At 37.3% G+C, this 20,031-nt stretch overlaps 1 protein-coding gene across 1 annotated transcript in view; it reads right to left on the bottom strand.

Annotated features, from left to right (window-relative positions):
• The window catches only part of PTCH1 (patched 1), a 154,275-nt gene that overhangs the window by 22,104 nt on the left and 112,140 nt on the right, over window positions 1-20,031 (bottom strand). Inside the window, exons 18-20 of the mRNA XM_053702419.1 lie at window positions 16,088-16,368; window positions 14,066-14,203; window positions 13,721-13,863 (exon numbers count right to left, since the gene is read on the bottom strand). Coding sequence (XP_053558394.1) covers window positions 13,721-13,863; window positions 14,066-14,203; window positions 16,088-16,368 — 562 coding nt within the window. The remainder of the gene's footprint in view (window positions 1-13,720; window positions 13,864-14,065; window positions 14,204-16,087; window positions 16,369-20,031) is intronic.

The raw sequence follows: 20,031 nt of genomic DNA, 5'->3' as shown, positions 1-20,031 counted from the left end.
TATACATTTGGCCATATCCAGCTATAATACTCTTATGCAGTTTACTCCCGTGTCGGTGACAAATTACGTGAACAATGGTGAATGGACAGGGTTTAACACTATCGTCTATTAAATATAAAAGGTATTTTTTCTTAAAAGACCAGTAAATACAGTAGATTTGAAAAATCAACAAATGCATGATACAAAGACAATGCAAAAGCACAGAACTTCAAATGAGTAGATTTTTTTTCTGACAAATTTTAAAGTTATGTCTATTTCCACTCCTCTTGTATCATGTGACAGCCATCAGCCAATCACAAGTGCATATACGTATATCCTGTGTATTCTTGCACATGCTCAGTAGGAGCTGGTGACCCAAAAAATATAAATATAAAAAGACTGAGCACATATTGTTAATGGAAGTACATAGGAAAGTAGTTTAAAATTGAATGCTCGATCTGAATAATGAAAGTTTAATTTTGATTTCAATATCCCTTTAAAGATTCATCTGTGAAAACCAAAAAAATATTCTGTTATATTTTTGAGTGCTTTTACTCTCCCATTAATTGGTTCATGTTTCTATTTGGCACTAAGAGGGGTTAACATCTTTTTGATATATATATATATATATACACACACAGTATATACTTGTTTTCCACTTTTTTTTGTTGTAAATTAAATCACAATACACAAATATCATGGTTCTGTAAACATTTAGGAAAATCTTAACTCCATTAGCACAATCAGCAGGCCAATGTCCTGTTCAAATGTAAACTAAAACAGAACTTTAGACTGGGATTCATATCAACAACAGGCCTGTGAAACATTTACATGCCATCCATCTAGCGCTAGAATAAACAAAGCGATTATATTTGTCTAGTTTGCATATACAATGTCTGTTAATTTACTTCATCTTAGTGGAGCACATCGTTGAGCTAATCTTCCACTCATTCCAAATAATGTGGAACTCTGGTAATCCCCTAGAACATCACTGTACATCCTTCCTCAAAAAGTAATGACAGCTGAAGCCAGATTTTACCTCAGCCAAAACAGAAAAGCAAGCCCTACCCATGTTCCTTTTCTCATCCCTTTAACTAGTGTACACATTAGCTGATAAAACCACGAGTTTTGTTTTCTTAATTATAGATTGTTACTCTAGTAGCTCATAATAATAGTCCCTATTAAGCCCCTGAAGAGGTTAAAAGATTTCAAACCTAAAGAAACATGGCAGAACCCTCTCTATGACAACTAAAACTTTACTCTTATTCCAAGTATTTAAATGAATATAAACAAATAAATAAACGTTATCCATCTGCATTTTATTCTCGTGTTAAGGTTTGCTTTAAATGCATCATTATATTGTACATTTATTTATAGTGTTTAATCTCCCTTTGTGTACTTTTGTATATGTTAATACACAGTAAAAGTGCTAAATATTAATATATATATATATATATATATATATATATATATATATATATATATATATATACTGTGTGTATATATATATATATATATATATATATATATATATATATATATATATATATATATATATATATATATAGTGTGTGTGTGTATATACAGGGAGTGCAGAATTATTAGGCAAATGAGTATTTTGACCACATCATCCTCTTTATGCATGTTGTCTTACTCCAAGCTGTATAGGCTCGAAAGCCTACTACCAATTAATCATATTAGGTGATGTGCATCTCTGTAATGAGAAGGGGTGTGGTCTAATGACATCAACACCCTATATCAGGTGTGCATAATTATTAGGCAACTTCGTTTCCTTTGGCAAAATGGGTCAAAAGAAGGACTTGACAGGCTCAGAAAAGTCAAAAATAGTGAGATATCTTGCAGCGGGATGCAGCACTCTTAAAATTGCAAAGCTTCTGAAGTGTGATCATCGAACAATCAAGCATTTCATTCAAAATAGTCAACAGGGTCGCAAGAAGTGTGTGGAAAAACCAAGGCACAAAATAACTGCCCATGAACTGAGAAAAGTCAAGCGTGCAGCTGCCAAGATGCCACTTGCCACCAGTTTGGCCATATTTCAGAGCTGCAACATCACTGGAGTGCCCAAAAGCACAAGGTGTGCAATACTCAGAGACATGGCCAAGGTAAGAAAGGCTGAAAGACGACCACCACTGAACAAGACACACAAGCTGAAACGTCAAGATTGGGCCAAGAAATATCTCAAGACTGATTTTTCTAAGGTTTTATGGACTGATGAAATGAGAGTGAGTCTTGATGGGCCAGATGGATGGGCCCGTGGCTGGATTGGTAAAGGGCAGAGAGCTCCAGTCCGACTCAGACGCCAGCAAGGTGGAGGTGGAGTACTGGTTTGGGCTGGTATCATCAAAGATGAGCTTGTGGGGCCTTTTCGGGTTGAGGATGGAGTCAAGCTCAACTCCCAGTCCTACTGCCAGTTTCTGGAAGACACCTTCTTCAAGCAGTGGTACAGGAAGAAGTCTGCATCCTTCAAGAAAAACATGATTTTCATGCAGGACAATGCTCCATCACACGCGTCCAAGTACTCCACAGCGTGGCTGGCAAGAAAGGGTATAAAAGAAGAAAATCTAATGACATGGCCTCCTTGTTCACCTGATCTGAACTCCATTGAGAACCTGTGGTCCATCATCAAATGTGAGATTTACAAGGAGGGAAAACAGTACACCTCTCTGAACAGTGTCTGGGAGGCTGTGGTTGCTGCTGCACGCAATGTTGATGGTGAACAGATCAAAACACTGACAGAATCCATGGATGGCAGGCTTTTGAGTGTCCTTGCAAAGAAAGGTGGCTATATTGGTCACTGATTTGTTTTTGTTTTGTTTTTGAATGTCAGAAATGTATATTTGTGAATGTTGAGATGTTATATTGGTTTCACTGGTAAAAATAAATAATTGAAATGGGTATATATTTGTTTTTTGTTAAGTTGCCTAATAATTATGCACAGTAATAGTCACCTGCACACACTAAAATAGCTAAAACTAAAAACAAACTAAAAACTACTTCCAAAACTATTCAGCTTTGATATTAATGAGTTTTTTGGGTTCATTGAGAACATGGTTGTTGTTCAATAATAAAATTAATCCTCAAAAATACAACTTGCCTAATAATTCTGCACTCCCTGTATATCGTGTGTGTGTGTATATATCTATCTATCTATCTATCTATCTATATATATATATATATATATATATATACACACACACACATACTGTGTATATATCTATATCCTGTTTTATAGCTTATTTTGTCAGTAGCTATGCTAACCAGGACAATGTCATTTTAATCCTCTACATTCAGCTTTAGTCTTGCTTCCAGGCTTATTTTTCTTTTTGCCACAGCAGTCAGCCACAATGGCCTAGTGTTATTTCTAAGATTAGTCATTTACAGAACTCCACAGGTTGTTTGTGATAGCAAGGGATCTATTTCACTAAACTTATCAAATTCCCTTCAAAAGAAACCCCTCTCAGATCTGACAAACTTACATTTTAATTAAATCCCCAAGAAAACACCTTCCTATTTAATTCTCTGCAGAAGCACCTACTTATTTTGTGGCTAGAAGTAACAATTTAAAAAGCAATATTGAAAGGAAATCACCAAAGTTTTGCAGACTTCAAAGGGACATTAAAGTATTGAAAAAAATAAAATATACATGGTGTTTATCAGCAATGAAGTGAAATTAAACATTTTGATATTGTTATAAAAACTTTTAATTGTGTATACTTTGCATTCATCATTTATTTTTCTTGTTTTTATGTAAAAATAATCTGTCCCATACTTGTAACCTAGGTTTCCTTTAAAATGCTGCAAACTGCCTAAACCAGCTACTTGCGAGACAGTAATTGCTTAGAGTAGTTTATAGCTAAATCATTAATAAAACATATTGAAAACATTTATTTTATTTGTAGGTCTTTTGCAATTCACTACCTAATTGCAGATATAAACTATGCTATATAATACATTTAGTCAAAATCACAACATTTCAAAAGATCTGCATACATACAATGCTTTTATATGCATTTATAACCTTTATATTTTATTGCCCCAGATGCAGCCATTTAGGGACAGATACAAATAACTCCTGCACTGATCAAGAAATATCTGTCTAACATGCTACATGATTAAAATTTAAAAAACTGCAGGATGCTTTCCAGCCTCTCTGGGGGACAGTGGAAAATAAAAAAAATTCAGCAAAAGCAGGCAGTTTTTTTTTTTTTAATACTAGCATGAATAACCATTTTATAGGCAATGTACATTTTGTCCTTAACGTCCCTTTAATACCAAATATTCAATAAATGGCTGTGAATATGCCAACATGAGTAAGATTTACTAATTACTGGTTGCCTAATATCAGGGAGAGAGATGCTCTATAATATTGTACCTTTCACATCAAACTTTTTGCATTATTCTTCATATATTTATATATTAATTCATTAACTAGCCCATAAAAAATGTATGTCTGACTCCTCAATATTCTGGCCTGCTTATTTCATATAAATTTGTCAACCCCTCACTTGGATGTAATTCAAACCTAGCACTCCATGATGAGGTTTTAGTTTGCACACAATTAGCTATGCAGGGAGAATATGTTTCTCATTAAGATAAACTAGGTAATGTTCCTAGTTAAATTCACAAAATTACACAGCTCATACATTTCCTGTACTGTATATCCTTTTTAACAATCCTGAATACTACCTGATACATGGCTGATGATCAGGCACTGGCGTAAACGTGCCTACCTAGCCCCGCTACTGTCAATTGATGACAATATTTATATGTCTGTTCTCCATTATATTGAAATGGTTTAAAGGATCAGTAAATAAACAGTTTTTAAAAGCCCCAAATATATATAAAATTATATATAAGATTACTATTAAAATACATAAAATATTATTTTATTTTTTTAATGAAGAATAATAATTTAAAAACACCCAGGTTTAAAAGTATTTCTACTATTTCCCCAAAATATTTAAAGGGACACTGAACCCAAATTTTTTTCTTTCGTGATTCAGATAGAGCATGCAATTTTAAGCAACTTTCTAATTTACTCTTATTATTATTTTTTCTTCGTTCTCTTGCTATCTTTATTTGAAAAAGAATGCATCTAGGCCTTTTTTTGGTTAAGACTCTGGACAGCACTTTTTTATTGGTGGATTAATTTATCCACCAATCAGCAAGAACAACCCAGGTTGTTCACCAAAAATGGGCTGGCATCTAAACTTACATTCTTGCATTTCAAATAAAGATACCAAGAGAATGAAGAAAATTTGATAATAGGAGTAAATTAGAAAGTTGCTTAAAATTGCATGCTCTATCTGAATCACGAAAGAAAAAAATTTGGGTTCAGTGTCCCTTTAATGCATTATATTTGCAGAACAAAGATCAGGTTACTATGGCATTTTTAAACATCTGATTTTCTTATCTTTATTGTCCCTTTGTAAAAAAAAAAAAAAGTCTTCCATAAGTAAATAATAGCATCTAAACATATATGAAAAAAGAAAAAAAAAGAAAAGAAAAAGTTTAAATGTAAAGGTACTTGTTATTAATCGTAAGTGTTGGCTACATCTAGCTAATGTTCATTGGTTTATAGGCACTTCCTGTTAATGCTCATTGTAATAGGAAGTACGGATATGGAAATGAGCAATAGTAGTAAGTGCAAAACTAATACTGATATACAAAAACTAAATTTATGCTTACCTGATAAATTACTTTTTTTTTACGATATGACAAGGCCATGGATTTCATCCTTACTTATGGGATATTAACCTCCTGCTAACAGGAAGTGGCAAAGAGCACCACAGCAGAGCTGTATATATAGCCCCTCCCCTTCCCATCCACCCTCAGTCATTCGGCCGAAGGTATAGGAAGAAAAAAAAGAAAGGCTAAAAGGTGCAGAGGTGACTGAAATTTACAAAAAATATAAAGAAAAACTGTCTTAAAAAGAACAGGGTGGGCCGTGGACTCGCCATATCGTAAAAGAAAGTAATTTATCAGGTAAGCATAAATTTAGTTTTTTTTTACAAAGATATGATGAGTCCACGGATTTCATCCTTACTTGTGGGAAACCAATACCAAAGTAATAGGACACGGATGAAAGGGAGGGACAAGACAGGAACCTAAACGGAAGGCACCACTGCTTGAAGAACCTTTCTCCCAAAGATAGCCTCAGAAGAAGCAAAAGTATCAAATTTGGAAAATTTGGAAAAAGTGTGAAGGGACGAACAAGTCGCAGCCTTACAAATCTGTTCCACAGATGCATCATTTTTAAAAGCCCATGTGGAAGCCACAGCCCTAGTAGAATGAGCCGTAATTCTTTCAGGAGGCTGCTGTCCAGCAGTCTCATATGCCAGGCGGATGATACTTCTCAGCCAAAAAGAAAGAGGTAGCCGTAGCTTTCTGACCCCTACGCTTTCCAGAATAAACAATGAATAATGAAGATGATTGACGGAAATCTTAGTTGCCTGTAAGTAAAACTTTAAGGCACGGACCACGTACAAGTTATGTAACAGACGCTCCTTCTTAGAAGAAGGATTAGGACACAAGGAAGGAACAACAATTTCCTGATTAATATTCTTATTCGAAACAACCTTAGGAAGGAACCCAGGTTTGGTACGTAAAACCACTTTATCAGAATGAAATATGAGATAAGGTGAATCACACTGTAATGCTGAAAGCTCAGAAACTCTTCGAGCAGAAGAAATAGCAACCAAAAACAGAACTTTCCAAGATAATAGTTTAATATCTATGGAATGCATAGGTTCAAACGGAACCCCTTGCAGAACTCGAAGAACTAAATTCAAACTCCAGGGAGGAGTAATAGGTCTAAATACAGGCTTAATTCTAGATAGAGCCTGACAAAAAGACTGAACATCTGATACATTTGCCAAACATTTGTGAAACAGAATTGACAAAGCTGAAATTTGTCCCTTTAAGGAACTTGCTGATAACCCTTTCTCCAATCATTCTTGGAGAAAAGACAAAACCCTAGGAATCCTAACTTTACTCCATGAGTAGCCATTGGATTCACACCAATAAAGATATTTATGCCATATCTTATGATAGATCTTTCTCTTGACAGGCTTTCTAGCCTGTATCAAAGTATTGATAACTGAATCAGAGAATCCTCGCTTCGATAAAATCCAAGCGTTCAATCTCCATGCAGTCAGTTGCAGAGAAATTAGATTTGGATGTTGGAAAGGACTTTGAATGAGAAGGTCCTGTCTCAACGGAAGTTTTCACAGTGGCAGAGAGGACATGTCCACTAGATCCGCATATCAAGTCCTGCGTGGCCACGCAGGTGCTATCAGGATCACTGAAGCTCTCTCCTGTTTGATTTGAGCAATTACGCGTGGGAGGAGAGGAAACGGCGGAAACACATAAGCTAGGCTGAACAACCAAGGTACTGCCAAGGTATCCATCAGTTCGGCCTGAGGATCCCTTGACCGGGGGATCCGTATCTTGGAAGCTTGGCATTCTGACGAGATGTCATCAAATCCAATTCCGGTCTGCCCCATTTGAGAATCAATGAGGCAAATACCTCCGGGTGAAGTTCCCACTCCCCTGGATAAAAAGTCTGTCGACTTAAAAAAAATCTGCTTCCCAGTTCTCTACCCCTGGGATGTAGATCGCTGACAGATGACAAGAGTGGGCCTCTGCCCAACTGATTATCTTGGATACTTCTATCATCGCTAAGGAACGTTATGTTATCCGACTGGAATCTGATGAATTTGGCCGAAGCCAACTGAGGCCACGCCTGAAGCGCATGGAATATTGCTCTCAATTCCAGAATATTGATTGGAAGTAGACTCCACCTGAGTCCAAACACCCTGAGCTTTCAGGGAGTTCCAAACTGCACCCCAGCCCAGAAGGCTGGCATCTGTTGTCACTATCACCCATGAGGGTCTGCGGAAACAAGTACCCTGGGACAGATGATCTGGCGACAACCACCAAAGAAGAGAGTTTCTAGTCTCTTGATCCAGAATTATCTTTGAAGATAAATCCGCATAATCCCCATTCCACTGACCGAGTATGCACAGTTGCAGTGGTCTGAGATGAAAGCGAGCAAACAGAACGATGTCCATTGCCGCTACCATTAATCCGATTACCTCCATACACTGAGCCACTGATGGCCGAGGAATGGACAGAAGTGCTCGGCAAGTATTCAAAATCTTTGATTTTCTGACCTCCGTCAGAAATACTTTCATGGCTACCGAGTCTATCAGAGTTCTCAAGAAAGAAACCCTTGTCTGTGGAACAAGTGAACTCTTCTCTATGTTCACCTTCCAGCCGTGAGTTCTCAGAAAAGACAACACTGTGTCCGTGTGAGATTTTGTCAGATGATATGTTGACGCCTGAATCAGAATATCGTCCAGATAAGGCGCCACCGCTATCCCTTGCGGTCTGAGAACCGCCAAAGAGACCCTAGAACCTTTGTGAAGATTCTGGGTACTGTGGCCAACCCGAAAGGAAGAGCCACAAACTGATAATGTTTGTCCAAGAAGGCAAACCTTAGAAACCGATGATGATCTTTGTTGGATTGGAATATGAAGGTAAGCATCCTTCAAATCCACGGTAGTCATATATTGACCCTCCTGGATCATTGGCAAAATCGTTTGAATCATCTCCATCTTGAATGATGGAACTCTTAGAAAACATAATTTATGTAAGAACTTACCTGATAAATTCATTTCTTTCATATTGGCAAGAGTCCATGAGCTAGTGACATATGGGATATAAAATCCTACCAGGAGGGGCAAAGTTTCCCAAACCTCAAAATGCCTATAAATACACCCCTCACCACACCCACAATTCAGTTTAACGAATAGCCAAGCAGTGGGGTGATAAAGAAAGGAGTAGAAAGCATCAACAAAGGAAATTTGGAAATAATTGTGCTTTATACAAAAAAATCAAAACCACCATAAAAAGGGTGGGCCTCATGGACTCTTGCCAATATGAAAGAAATTAATTTATCAGGTAAGTTCTTACATAAATTATGTTTTCTTTCATGTAATTGGCAAGAGTCCATGAGCTAGTGACATATGGGATATCAATACCCAAGATGTGGATCTTCCACTCAAGAGTCACTAAAGAGGGAGGGAATTAAAAAAAAAAAAACAGCCATATTCCACAACCCAAAAAAATAAGTTTATTTTAATTTTGAAAGAAAAAAACTTAAATCAAAAGCAGAAGAATCAAACTGAAACACTGAAGAACTTTTCTACCAAAAACTGCTTTCGAAGAAGCAAATACATCAACGGTAGAATTTAGTAAATGTATGCAAAGAGGACCAAGTTGCCGCTTTGCAAATCTGATCAACTGAAGCTTCATTCTTAAAAGCCCATGAAGTGGAGACTGATCTAGTAGAATGAGCTGTAATTCTCTCAGGCGGGGTCTGACCCGACTCCAAATAAGCTTGATGAATCAAAAGTTTCAACCAAGAAGCCAAGGAAATAGCGGAAGCCTTCGGACCTTTCCTAGGACCAGAAAATAAAACAAATAGACTGGAAGTCTTCCTGAAATTTTTAGTAGCTTCCACATAATATTTCAAAGCTCTTACCACATCCAAAGAATGTAAGGATCTCTCCAAAGAATTCTTAGGATTAGGACATAAGGAAGGAACAACAATTTCTCTACTAATGTTGTTAGAAAAACTTTAGGTAAAAATTGAAAAGAAGTCAGCAAAACTGCCTTATCCTGATGAAAAATCAGAAAAGGAGACTCACAAGAAAGAGCAGATAGCTCAGAAACTCTTCTAACAGAAGAGATAACCAAAAGGAACAACACTTTACAAGAAAGTAGTTTAATGTCCAAAGAATGCATAGGTTCAATGGAGGAGCCTGTAAAGCCTTCAGAACCAAATTAAGACTCCAAGGAGGAGAAATTGACGTAATGACAGGCTTAATACGAATTAAAGCCTGTACAAAACAGTGAATATCAGGAAGTATAGCAATCTTTCTGTGAAATAAAACAGAAAGAGCAGATATTTGTCATTTCAAGGAACTTCCAGAGAAACCCTTATCCAAACCATCCTGAAGAAACTGTAAAATTCTAGGAATTCTAAAAGAATGCCAGGAAAATTTATGAGAAGAACACCATGAAATGTAAGTCTTCCAATCTCTATAATAAATCTTTCTAGAAACAGATTTACGAGCTTGCAACATAGTATTAATCACTGAGTCAGAGAAACCTCTATGACTTAGAACTAAGCGTTCAATTTCCACACCTTCAAATTTAATGATTTGAGATCCTGATGGAAAAATGGACCTTGAGATAGTAGGTCCGGCCGTAACGGAAGTGGCCAAGGCGGGCAACTGAACATCCGAACCAGATCCGCATACCAAAACCTGTGTGGCCATGCTGGAGCCACCAGAAACACAAAAGACTGTTCCATGATGATTTTGGAGATCACTCTTGGAAGAAGAACTAGAGGCGGGAAGATGTAAGCAGGATGATAACACCAAGGAAGTGTCAACGCATCCACTGCTTCCGCCTGAACATCCCTGGACCTGGATAGATATCTGAGAAGTTTCTTGTTTAGATGAGAGGCCATGAGATCTATCTCTGGAAGACCCCACATCTGAACAATCTGAGAAAACACATCTGGATGGAGAGACCACTCCCCTGGATGTAAGGTCTTGCGGCTGAGATAATCCGCCTCCCAATTGTCTACACCTGGGATATGCCCCGCAGAGATTAGACAGGAGCTGGATTCCGCCGAAGCAAGAATCCAAGATACTTCTTTCATAGCTTGGGGACTGTGAGTCCAACCCTGAAGATTGACATAAGCCACAGTTGTGATATTGTCTGTCTGAAAACAAATGAACGGTTCTCTCTTTAGCAGAGGCCAGAATTGAAGAGCCCTGAGAATTGCACGGAGTTCTAAAATATTTATTGGTAATCTCACCTCTTGAGATTTCCAAACCCCTTGTGCTGTCAGAGATCCCCAAACAGCTCCCCAACCTGAAAGACTCGCATCTGTTGAGATCACAGTCCAGGTTGGCCGAACAAAAGAAGCCCCTTGAACCAAACGATGGTGATCTATCCACCATGTCAGAGTGTCGTCCATTGGGATTCATTGGATATTAATTGTGATATCTTTGTATAATCCCTGCATCATTGATTCAGCATACAAAGCTGTAGAGGTCTCATGTGAAAACAAGCAAAGGGGATCGCGTCCGATGCTGCAGTCATGAGACCTAAAACTTCCATGCACATAGCCACTGAAGGAAATGACTGAAACTGAAGGTGCCGGCATGCCTCGACCAATTTTAAACGTCTCTTGTCTGTTAGAGACAGAGTCATGGACACTGAATCTATCTGGAAGCCTAAAAAGGTGACCCTTGTCTGAGGAATCAAGAAACTTTTGTCTGAGGAATCAAGAAACTTTTTGGTAAATTGATCCTCCAACCATGTTTCCGAAGAAACAACACCAGTTGACTCGTGTGAGATTCTGCAGTACGTAAAGACTGAGCTAGTACCAAGATATCGTCCAAATAAGGAAACACCGCAATACCCTGTTCTCTGATTACAAATAGTAGGGCACCCAGAACCTTTGAAAAGATTCTTGGAGCTGTTGCTAGGCCAAATGGAAGAGCAACAAATTGGTAATTAGAAAAGAGAATCTCAGAAACTGATAGTGTTCTGGATGAATCGGAATATGAAGGTATGCATCCTGCAAGTCTATTGTGGACATATAATGTCCTCGCTGAACAAAAGGCAGAATAGTCCTTATAGTCACCATCTTGAAAGTTGGTACGATTCAAAATTTTTAGATCCAGAACTGGTCTGAATAAATTTTCTTTCTTTGGGACCATGAATAGGTTTGAATAAAACCCCAAACCTTGTTCCTGAGGAGGAACTGGCATGATTACCCCTGAAGACTCCATGTCTGAAACACACTTCAGAAAAGCCTGAGCTTTTACTGGATTTACAGGGATGCGTGAGAGAAAAAATCTTCTCACAGGAGGTCTTACTCTGAATCCTATTCGATACCCTTGAGAGACAATGCTCTGAATCCAATGATTTTGGACAGATTTTATCCAAAAATCCTTGAAAAACCTTAATCTGCCCCCTACCAGCTGAGCTGGAATGAGGGCCGCACCTTCATGCGGACTTAGGGTCTGACTTTGGTTTCCTAAATGGCTTGGATTTATTCCAATTTGAGGAAGGCTTCCAATTGGAAGCAGATTTGAATCAAGTTTCCAACCCTTCAGACCAGCTACACAGTCCAGGAGCCACTGAGTTACTGTTTGCTGCTGCTAAGCCTGTAGAAATTGCGCCAAAATAGGCTCCACCCCTTAAGGTCAAAAGTCGGAGTAGGCCCAAACAACACCGCATGGAAATGCAGTTTTGCACTAAAGTAAAAATACACACACAATATAACCCTCAAGCATAAAATCAATAAGTTTTAAGTGAAAAAAATAAAAAACATAAAACATCGTTTTTTATATTGTCTCACATGTCATATAATGCCCAAATATCAACTAATGATAAATATAAAATTGGGACTCCAGTAACACCCGATTTATTAAAATAGGTTTTACTGCTTACCCCATTCCCTTGCGGACCTGATCCGACACTGCGGATCAGGACCGCAAGACCTCGCTAAATGCGGAGAGCAATACGCTCTAAGCATTTAACATTGCACCAGAAGCTCACAAGAGCTCCTGGTGCAACGCCGCCCCCTGCTGACTCGCGGCCAATCGGCCGCCAGCAGGGAGGTGTCAATCAACCCGATCGTATTCGATCGGGTTGATTTCCGGCGATTCCTGTCCGCCTGCTCAGAGCAGGCGAACAGGGTTATGAAGCAACGGTCTTTAGATAGCTGCTTCATAAGTTGTGTTTCTGGCGAGTCTGAAGACTCGCCAGAAACACGGCCCTACAAGCGGAGCTTGATAAATGGGCCTGCAAGTCTCCTCAGAAAAAAAGGCTGCACATACCTTAATGCTGCGTGTAGCATGAAACCGGTCTCCACACTGAAGATGTCTCATGGTTACCTTCAGAAGTCTTGTGGGAACCAGCGTGGATCTTAGTTACAAATGTTAAGATCATCAAACCTCAGGGCAGAAATCTTCTTCCATATCCCCCTGAGGAAAATAGTATGCACCGGTACCATTTAAAATAAAAAACTTCTTGATTGAAGAAACTAAAACTAACACCTCACTTTACCATGTCTTCCTAGTATAACACAGGCAAAGAGAATGACTGAGGGTGGAGGGGAAGGGGAGGGGCTACATATACAGCTCTGCTGTGGTGCTCTTTGCCACTTCCTGTTAGCAGGAGTTTAATATCCCACAAGTAAGGATGAAATCCGTGGACTCGTCATATCTTTGTAAAAGAAAGTACATTTTACCAGCTTTTACTTATTATTTATTCAGGAAATAAAAATACCAACATGTACATGTTTAAATGCTGCACTTTGATAAGGAAGACATAACACTTGAGTACACTGACCCTTTAAAAAATTTAGAACTAGGCCAACATATTTTTCAAGGCAGCTCAGAAACAGTTTCTTACATAAACAATATATCTGTAGGCTTTATAACCACACGAACATTTAAAAATGAACTGTTGCACTATCACTGATGGTTTTTAGTTTTTATGTTTGGCTGATGTTGTATAGCCATAATTCCATAAATCAGAGAAATTTAATGAAGTCTCATTTAATAGCAAATAAGCAGGGAATATTTTAACGGATTTGCCTAGGGTGCCACCCAAGAACACACTTTACCTGACAATGAAGTCAAACTCTGATCCAGCCAGCATGAGGACTCCCAGCAATGTAGAGACAGCACCATCCAACACCGGGGCAAACATGTGCTCCAATGCAAGAACAGCCCTGCGATTCTTATCGCCAATGGCAGTGAGAAATGCCTATATAAAACCAAAATCATTTCATTAGTTTAAAAAGCATAAATAAGCTAACTAACATATTGACATAAACACATAAACTGTGTTTGCCCATGATTGAGAACCTGGTAGTATTTTCCTCCAATCAAAGTAAAGGAAGTGTACTGGATTAATATATACTGCACTATATTATAAGGCTATGTGCAAGTCTGTATGTAACACTTACCAAAGCTACATGCACTGTGAATTCCACACCAATGCCAACAGAAGCAATGAGGATCACCACAGGTACAGCACTCAACTTAATTCCAATTAGCCCCATCATTCCAAATAGCTCCACTGTCATGAGGGCCAGTACCATCACCTGCACCATAAGCAAAAAACAGGCTATTAGCAAACATCTTTCTTCTATACAATTTTAAATACAGTGTAAAGGTACTTTATTCATAAACATACTTCAATCATTTTTATGAGACAATGTATTGTCGTATAAATTGTGCCCATATTAGATCATTATTTTAAATGCAGTTCTTTTGCCCTGTTATTTTGCAGTTTTGAAACAAACATATGAACACAACTACTAAATAATAATTACTTTAACTTCAGTTTTTTTTTTTTTAGTGTTCTCACTCAAGCTGGGAAATACCTGGTCTCAGCTATTTGTTAGTGGAAATGTGAAAAGCTCTGTGCTTCCCAATACACTACAAGCAGATGCAAAAAAACAAATAAAAACAAAACGCAACAATTAAATATTTTAACGACAGAGGGCTAATTTACAAGTGGCATGGTAACTAAATGTTTTGCTAGCGTACTAACAGTAATCAAAGTAAAATTTTAATGCGGTCGGGTTAGCACACACATTCCAAGTTGAAAGCATGTGAGTGGAGGTCCGATGCACGCTAACTCCAGTATTTTTTATATTGTGACCGCGTTAACTTCTTCTCCTTGACTTCAATGAGGCAAGCTGTTCAAAATAAATAAAAAAAAAACCCAAAAAACGAATACATTGCTTGCGCGCTAATCCAACGCCGCATTAGATCAACAGTGCTAAAGACAAAAGGTAGTTATGACTACTTTACATTCCAACGTTCTTCACATAGAAGAAAGTGTTCTTTTTATTTTGAAATTAATATATATATATATATATGTATATATATATATATATATATATATATATATATACACACACAGATATATATAGAAATATATATTTACAAATACAACAAACATTTTCTTCTAAGTGAAAGTATTTTTTATTAAAAACACAATAAAATAATATTAAAATTGAATAAAAATGATATTTACATACATACATACACACCCACGTATATGTATACATAACAGCCTTTCCCAATCAAATACCATATCCCTTTTAACCCGTAAGAAACATTTTTACTAATATTTTTATGATTGTTGTAAGATATATATATTTGTGTAATTTGTTTGTGATGTGTTTTGTGCAATTTTTTTTTAACCCTTACATTTTACACTGTCTCAAGCAGCGCTAATACTTTGAGCGCAGTTTTTGTTTGTACTCAAGCACAACCGTTTACTTCCAACTTGTAATATATACGTGTTAGAGTAGCCACGATTCTTGTAATCTAGCCCAGAAGGTTTAATGTTTTTTTTTTGTTTTTTATAGTGGTGGTGGTGGTGGGGGGTAGGGAAAAACAGAGTTTAGAATTTTCTTTAAGAGACAGATAAAACCAGTAAACTTGTTTCTTTGCATTTACATGAGAAATTAAATTTTCCTTTTTTTGTTAAGTTATGTGATAAAATAAAAAAATCCTTAGAGACTTACAGCAAAGCACTTGATTTGTTAGAGCTCATGTAAAGAAAATATTGTTTTTTTAATATTATAAAAATTATGCACATATACATTCAGTCTTGCACAAATGTACTATAAGGTTTTTAGGTTTGGTGATCATAAAAATATAAACTTTTTTTAATTTTATTTTTTACAGTTATGGGCAATTTATAGAGATCAGCCTAGAATTAAAAAAAAAAAAAAAAAAAAAAAAAAAAATAATGAATTTATATATATTTTTTTTTAGGGATTAAGATTTTAAAGTTTACACTATATCCATGTACCCTCCCTTCTCTTCCCCTTCAAAGTCGAATAAACATATCATGAATGATGTCACATACATTATTCCACCAGAGAGCCAGACATAAACAAACCTTGCCGGCTGCAGCAAGAGCTATGCTGAATGGAATTTAAGTGCAACAAAGGGCCTTATTAACTTACAATGATTCCAGCAGTCCACGGGTTCAGCAGAAAAAGGGCACACACCAGAAATGTACAGGCCAGAACCACACTGATGGAGAGGAGAAGCCAGTGACGGAGTCCAATATACTGTTCCCAGAAGAGAAATGGGTAGCCATTTGGGTAGCTGGACACTCCAAGGTTTGTATAGTTGTTACAAATGGCTCGGACTTTCTCTATAGCTTCCACAAAATCGGAAGTTTCACGTAAACCATTGAGGTAGAAAGGAAACTGGGCATACTCTATTGGCTCAGCTGCAGGAACTAAAAAAAGAAAAAATAATTATGTTTTACGTCTAAAATTAAATAAATACTTTGGACTAAGTTGGTAAATTTTTTTTAGGAGATCTTCATTCGACAATCAAGAAATGTAGTGCTCCATCAGGAGGACAAGACAAGACTTTTATCTATAAAAATTCCATAGATTTTAATAGTGATTTTTGTAGAAAAATCATTAGATACATTTATAAAATAATTGTGATCAACCCATTAGATGGTCCTATTACTTTTAAATGGAATCATCTCAAAACATATTCAATATTGTGGTCTTAAAGGGACACTGAACCTAATTTTTTTCTTTTGTGATTCAGATAGAGCATGCAATTTTAAACAACTTTCTAATTTACTCCTATTATAATTTTTTCTTCATTCTCTTGCTATCTTTATTTGAAAAAGAATGCATCTAAGCTATTTTTTGGTTCAGGACCATGGACAGCAGTTGTTTATTGGTGGGTGAATTTATCCACCAATCAGCAAGAACAACCCAGGTTGTTCACCAAAAATGGGCCGACATCTAAACTTACATCACAAAAGAAAAAAATTGGGTTCAGTGTCCCTTTAAGGGTTTATTTACAATTACTACAGTTTGAAGCACACATACAAATGTTATTTCTGTAATTGTTGTACATTATTCATACATTTGCTCTATAAACTCCTTTTCTATCATTCTCTAACTCTTAATTTGGTGAAATGGACTGTTAATAACTACACTCTCAGTAAGTTTTACATTAACACAAACTCCAAACAAATTACTATCCCAACATCCATATTATGGAATGACGACTCAATGACAGACCCTCCACTGCTTTATTGGTGCAATTTGACATGTCAAACAAGTGTTAAACTAACTAAGGCCTAGATTTAGAGTTTGGCGGTAGCCGTGAAAACCAGCGTTAGAGGCTCCTAACGCTGGTTTTAGGCTACCGCCGGTATTTGGAGTCAGTCAGGAAAGGGTCTAACGCTCACTTTTCAGCCGCGACTTTTCCATACCGCAGATCCCCTTACGTCAATTGCGTATCCTATCTTTTCAATGGGATCTTTCTAACTCCGGTATTTAGAGTCGTGTCTGAAGTGAGCGGTAGAAATCTAACGACAAAACTCCAGCCGCAGAAAAAAGTCAGTAGTTAAGAGCTTTCTGGGCTAACGCCGGTTCATACAGCTCTTAACTACTGTGCTCTAAAGTACACTAACACCCATAAACTACCTATGTACCCCTAAACCGAGGTCCCCCCACATCGCCGTCACTCGATTAAATGTTTTTAACCCCTAATCTGCCGACCGCCACCTACGTTATCCTTATGTACCCCTAATCTGCTGCCCCTAACACCGCCAACCCCTGTATTATATTTATTAACCCCTAACCTGCCCCCCACAACGTCGCCGCCAGCTACCTACAATAATTAACCCCTAATCTGCCGACCGCAAAGCGCCGCTACTTACGTTATCCTTATGTACCCCTAATCTGCTGCCCCTAACACCGCCGACCCCTATATTATATTTATTAACCCCAAAACTGGCCCCCTACAACGTCGTCTCCAACTGCCTACACTTATTAACCCCTAATCTGCCGAGCGGACCGCACCACTATTATAATAAAGTTATTAACCCCTAATCTGCCGAGCGGACCGCACCGCTATTATAATAAAGTTATTAACCCCTAATCCGCCTCACTAACCCTATAATAAATAGTATTAACCCCTAATCTGCCCTCCCTAACATCGCCGACACCTAACTTCAAACATTAACCCCTAATCTGCCGACTGGAGCTCACCGCTATTCTAATACATTTATTAACCCCTAAAGCTAAGTCTAACCCTAACACTAACACCCCCCTAAGTTAAATATAATTTAAATCTAACGAAATAAATTAACTCTTATTAAATAAATTATTCCTATTTAAAGCTAAATACTTACCTGTAAAATAAATCCTAATATAGCTACAATATAAATTATATTTATATTACAGGTAGCCCTCAGTTTACGCCGGCGTTAGGTTCCAGAAGAAATGGTTGTAAATCGAAACTGTTGTAAATTGAAACCCAGTTTATAATGTAAGTCAATGGGAAGTGAGGGAGATAGGTTCCAGGCCCCTCTCAAAATTGTCATAAGTAACACCTAATACATTTATTTTTAAAGCTTTGAAATGAAGACTTTAAATGCTAAACAACATTATAAACCTAATAAAATAATCACACAACACGGAATATATAATTAAACTAAGTTAAATGAACAAAAACATTTGCTAAACAGCATTATAAACCTAATAAAATAATCACACAACACAGACTTCACTTGCATTTTTCTGCAAACAGTTCTTTCTATGCATTCCAATCTGGACTGATTTATAGACAGAAAGATCTTGTTCCTTTGAAATCTGCTCGATAGCTCAGGTCTGGTTAAACTGATTAATTTCACCTTGCTTGGCTTTGCTGCAACACAAGCGGACAGCTCCACCTACTGGCTATTTTAATAAATGCACTGCTTCTCAATGCTTTTCAATAGCAGTCACATGACTGGAAAAAAAAGGTTGTTATTCTGAAACGGTGTAAATTGAACCGTTGTAAAACGAGGGCCACCTGTATAGCTATTTTAGGATTTATATTTATTTTACAGGTAACTTTGTATTTATTTTAACCAGGTACAATAGCTATTAAATAGTTAAGAACTATTTAATAGCTAAAATAGTTAAAATAATTACAAAATTACCTGTAAAATAAATCCTAACCTAAGTTACAATTAAACCTAACACTACACTATCAATAAATTAATTAAATAAAATGCCTACAATTAAACCTAACACTACACTATCAATAAATTAATTAAATACAATATCTACAAATAAATAGAATGAAATAAATTAACTAAAGTACAAAAAATAAAAAAGAACTAAGTTACAAAAAATAAAAAAATATTTACAAACATCAGAAAAATATTACAACAATTTTAAACTAATTACACCTACTCTAAGCCCCCTAATAAAATAACAAAGACCCCCAAAATAAAAAAATGCCCTACCCTATTCTAAATTACTAAAGTTCAAAGCTCTTTTACCTTACCAGCCCTGAACAGGGCCCTTTGCGGGGTATGCCCCAAAGAATTCAGCTCTTTTGCCTGTAAAAAAAACACATACAATATCCCCCCCCAACATTACAACCCACCACCCACATACCCCTAATCTAACCCAAACCCCCCTTAAATAAACCTAACACTAAGCCCCTGAAGATCTTCCTACCTTATCTTCACCATACCAGGTTCACCGATCGATCCAGAAGAGCTCCTCCGATGTCCTGATCCAAGCCCAAGCGGGGGGCTGAAGATGTCCATGATCCGGCTGAAGTCATCATCCAAGCGGGAGCTGAAGAGGTCCATGATCCAGCTGAAGTCATCATCCAAGCGGGAGCTAAAGAGGTCCATGATCCGGCTGAAGTCTTCTATCAACGGCATCTTCAATCTTCTTTCTTCCGGATCCATCTTGCAGACCTCCGACGCGGAACATCCTGCTGGCCCGACAGACTACCGACGAATGAAGGCTCCTTTAAGGGACGTCATCCAAGATGGCGTCCCTCGAATTCCGATTGGCTGATAGGATTCTATCAGCCAATCGGAATTAAGGTAGGAAAATTCTGATTGGCTGATGGAATCAGCCAA

This window comes from Bombina bombina, chromosome 2, assembly GCF_027579735.1.
Source record: "Bombina bombina isolate aBomBom1 chromosome 2, aBomBom1.pri, whole genome shotgun sequence".
Lineage (NCBI taxonomy): Eukaryota > Metazoa > Chordata > Amphibia > Anura > Bombinatoridae > Bombina > Bombina bombina.
The sequence above is the reverse complement of the archived record's forward strand: the minus strand, read 5'-3'. Positions and strand labels throughout refer to the sequence as shown.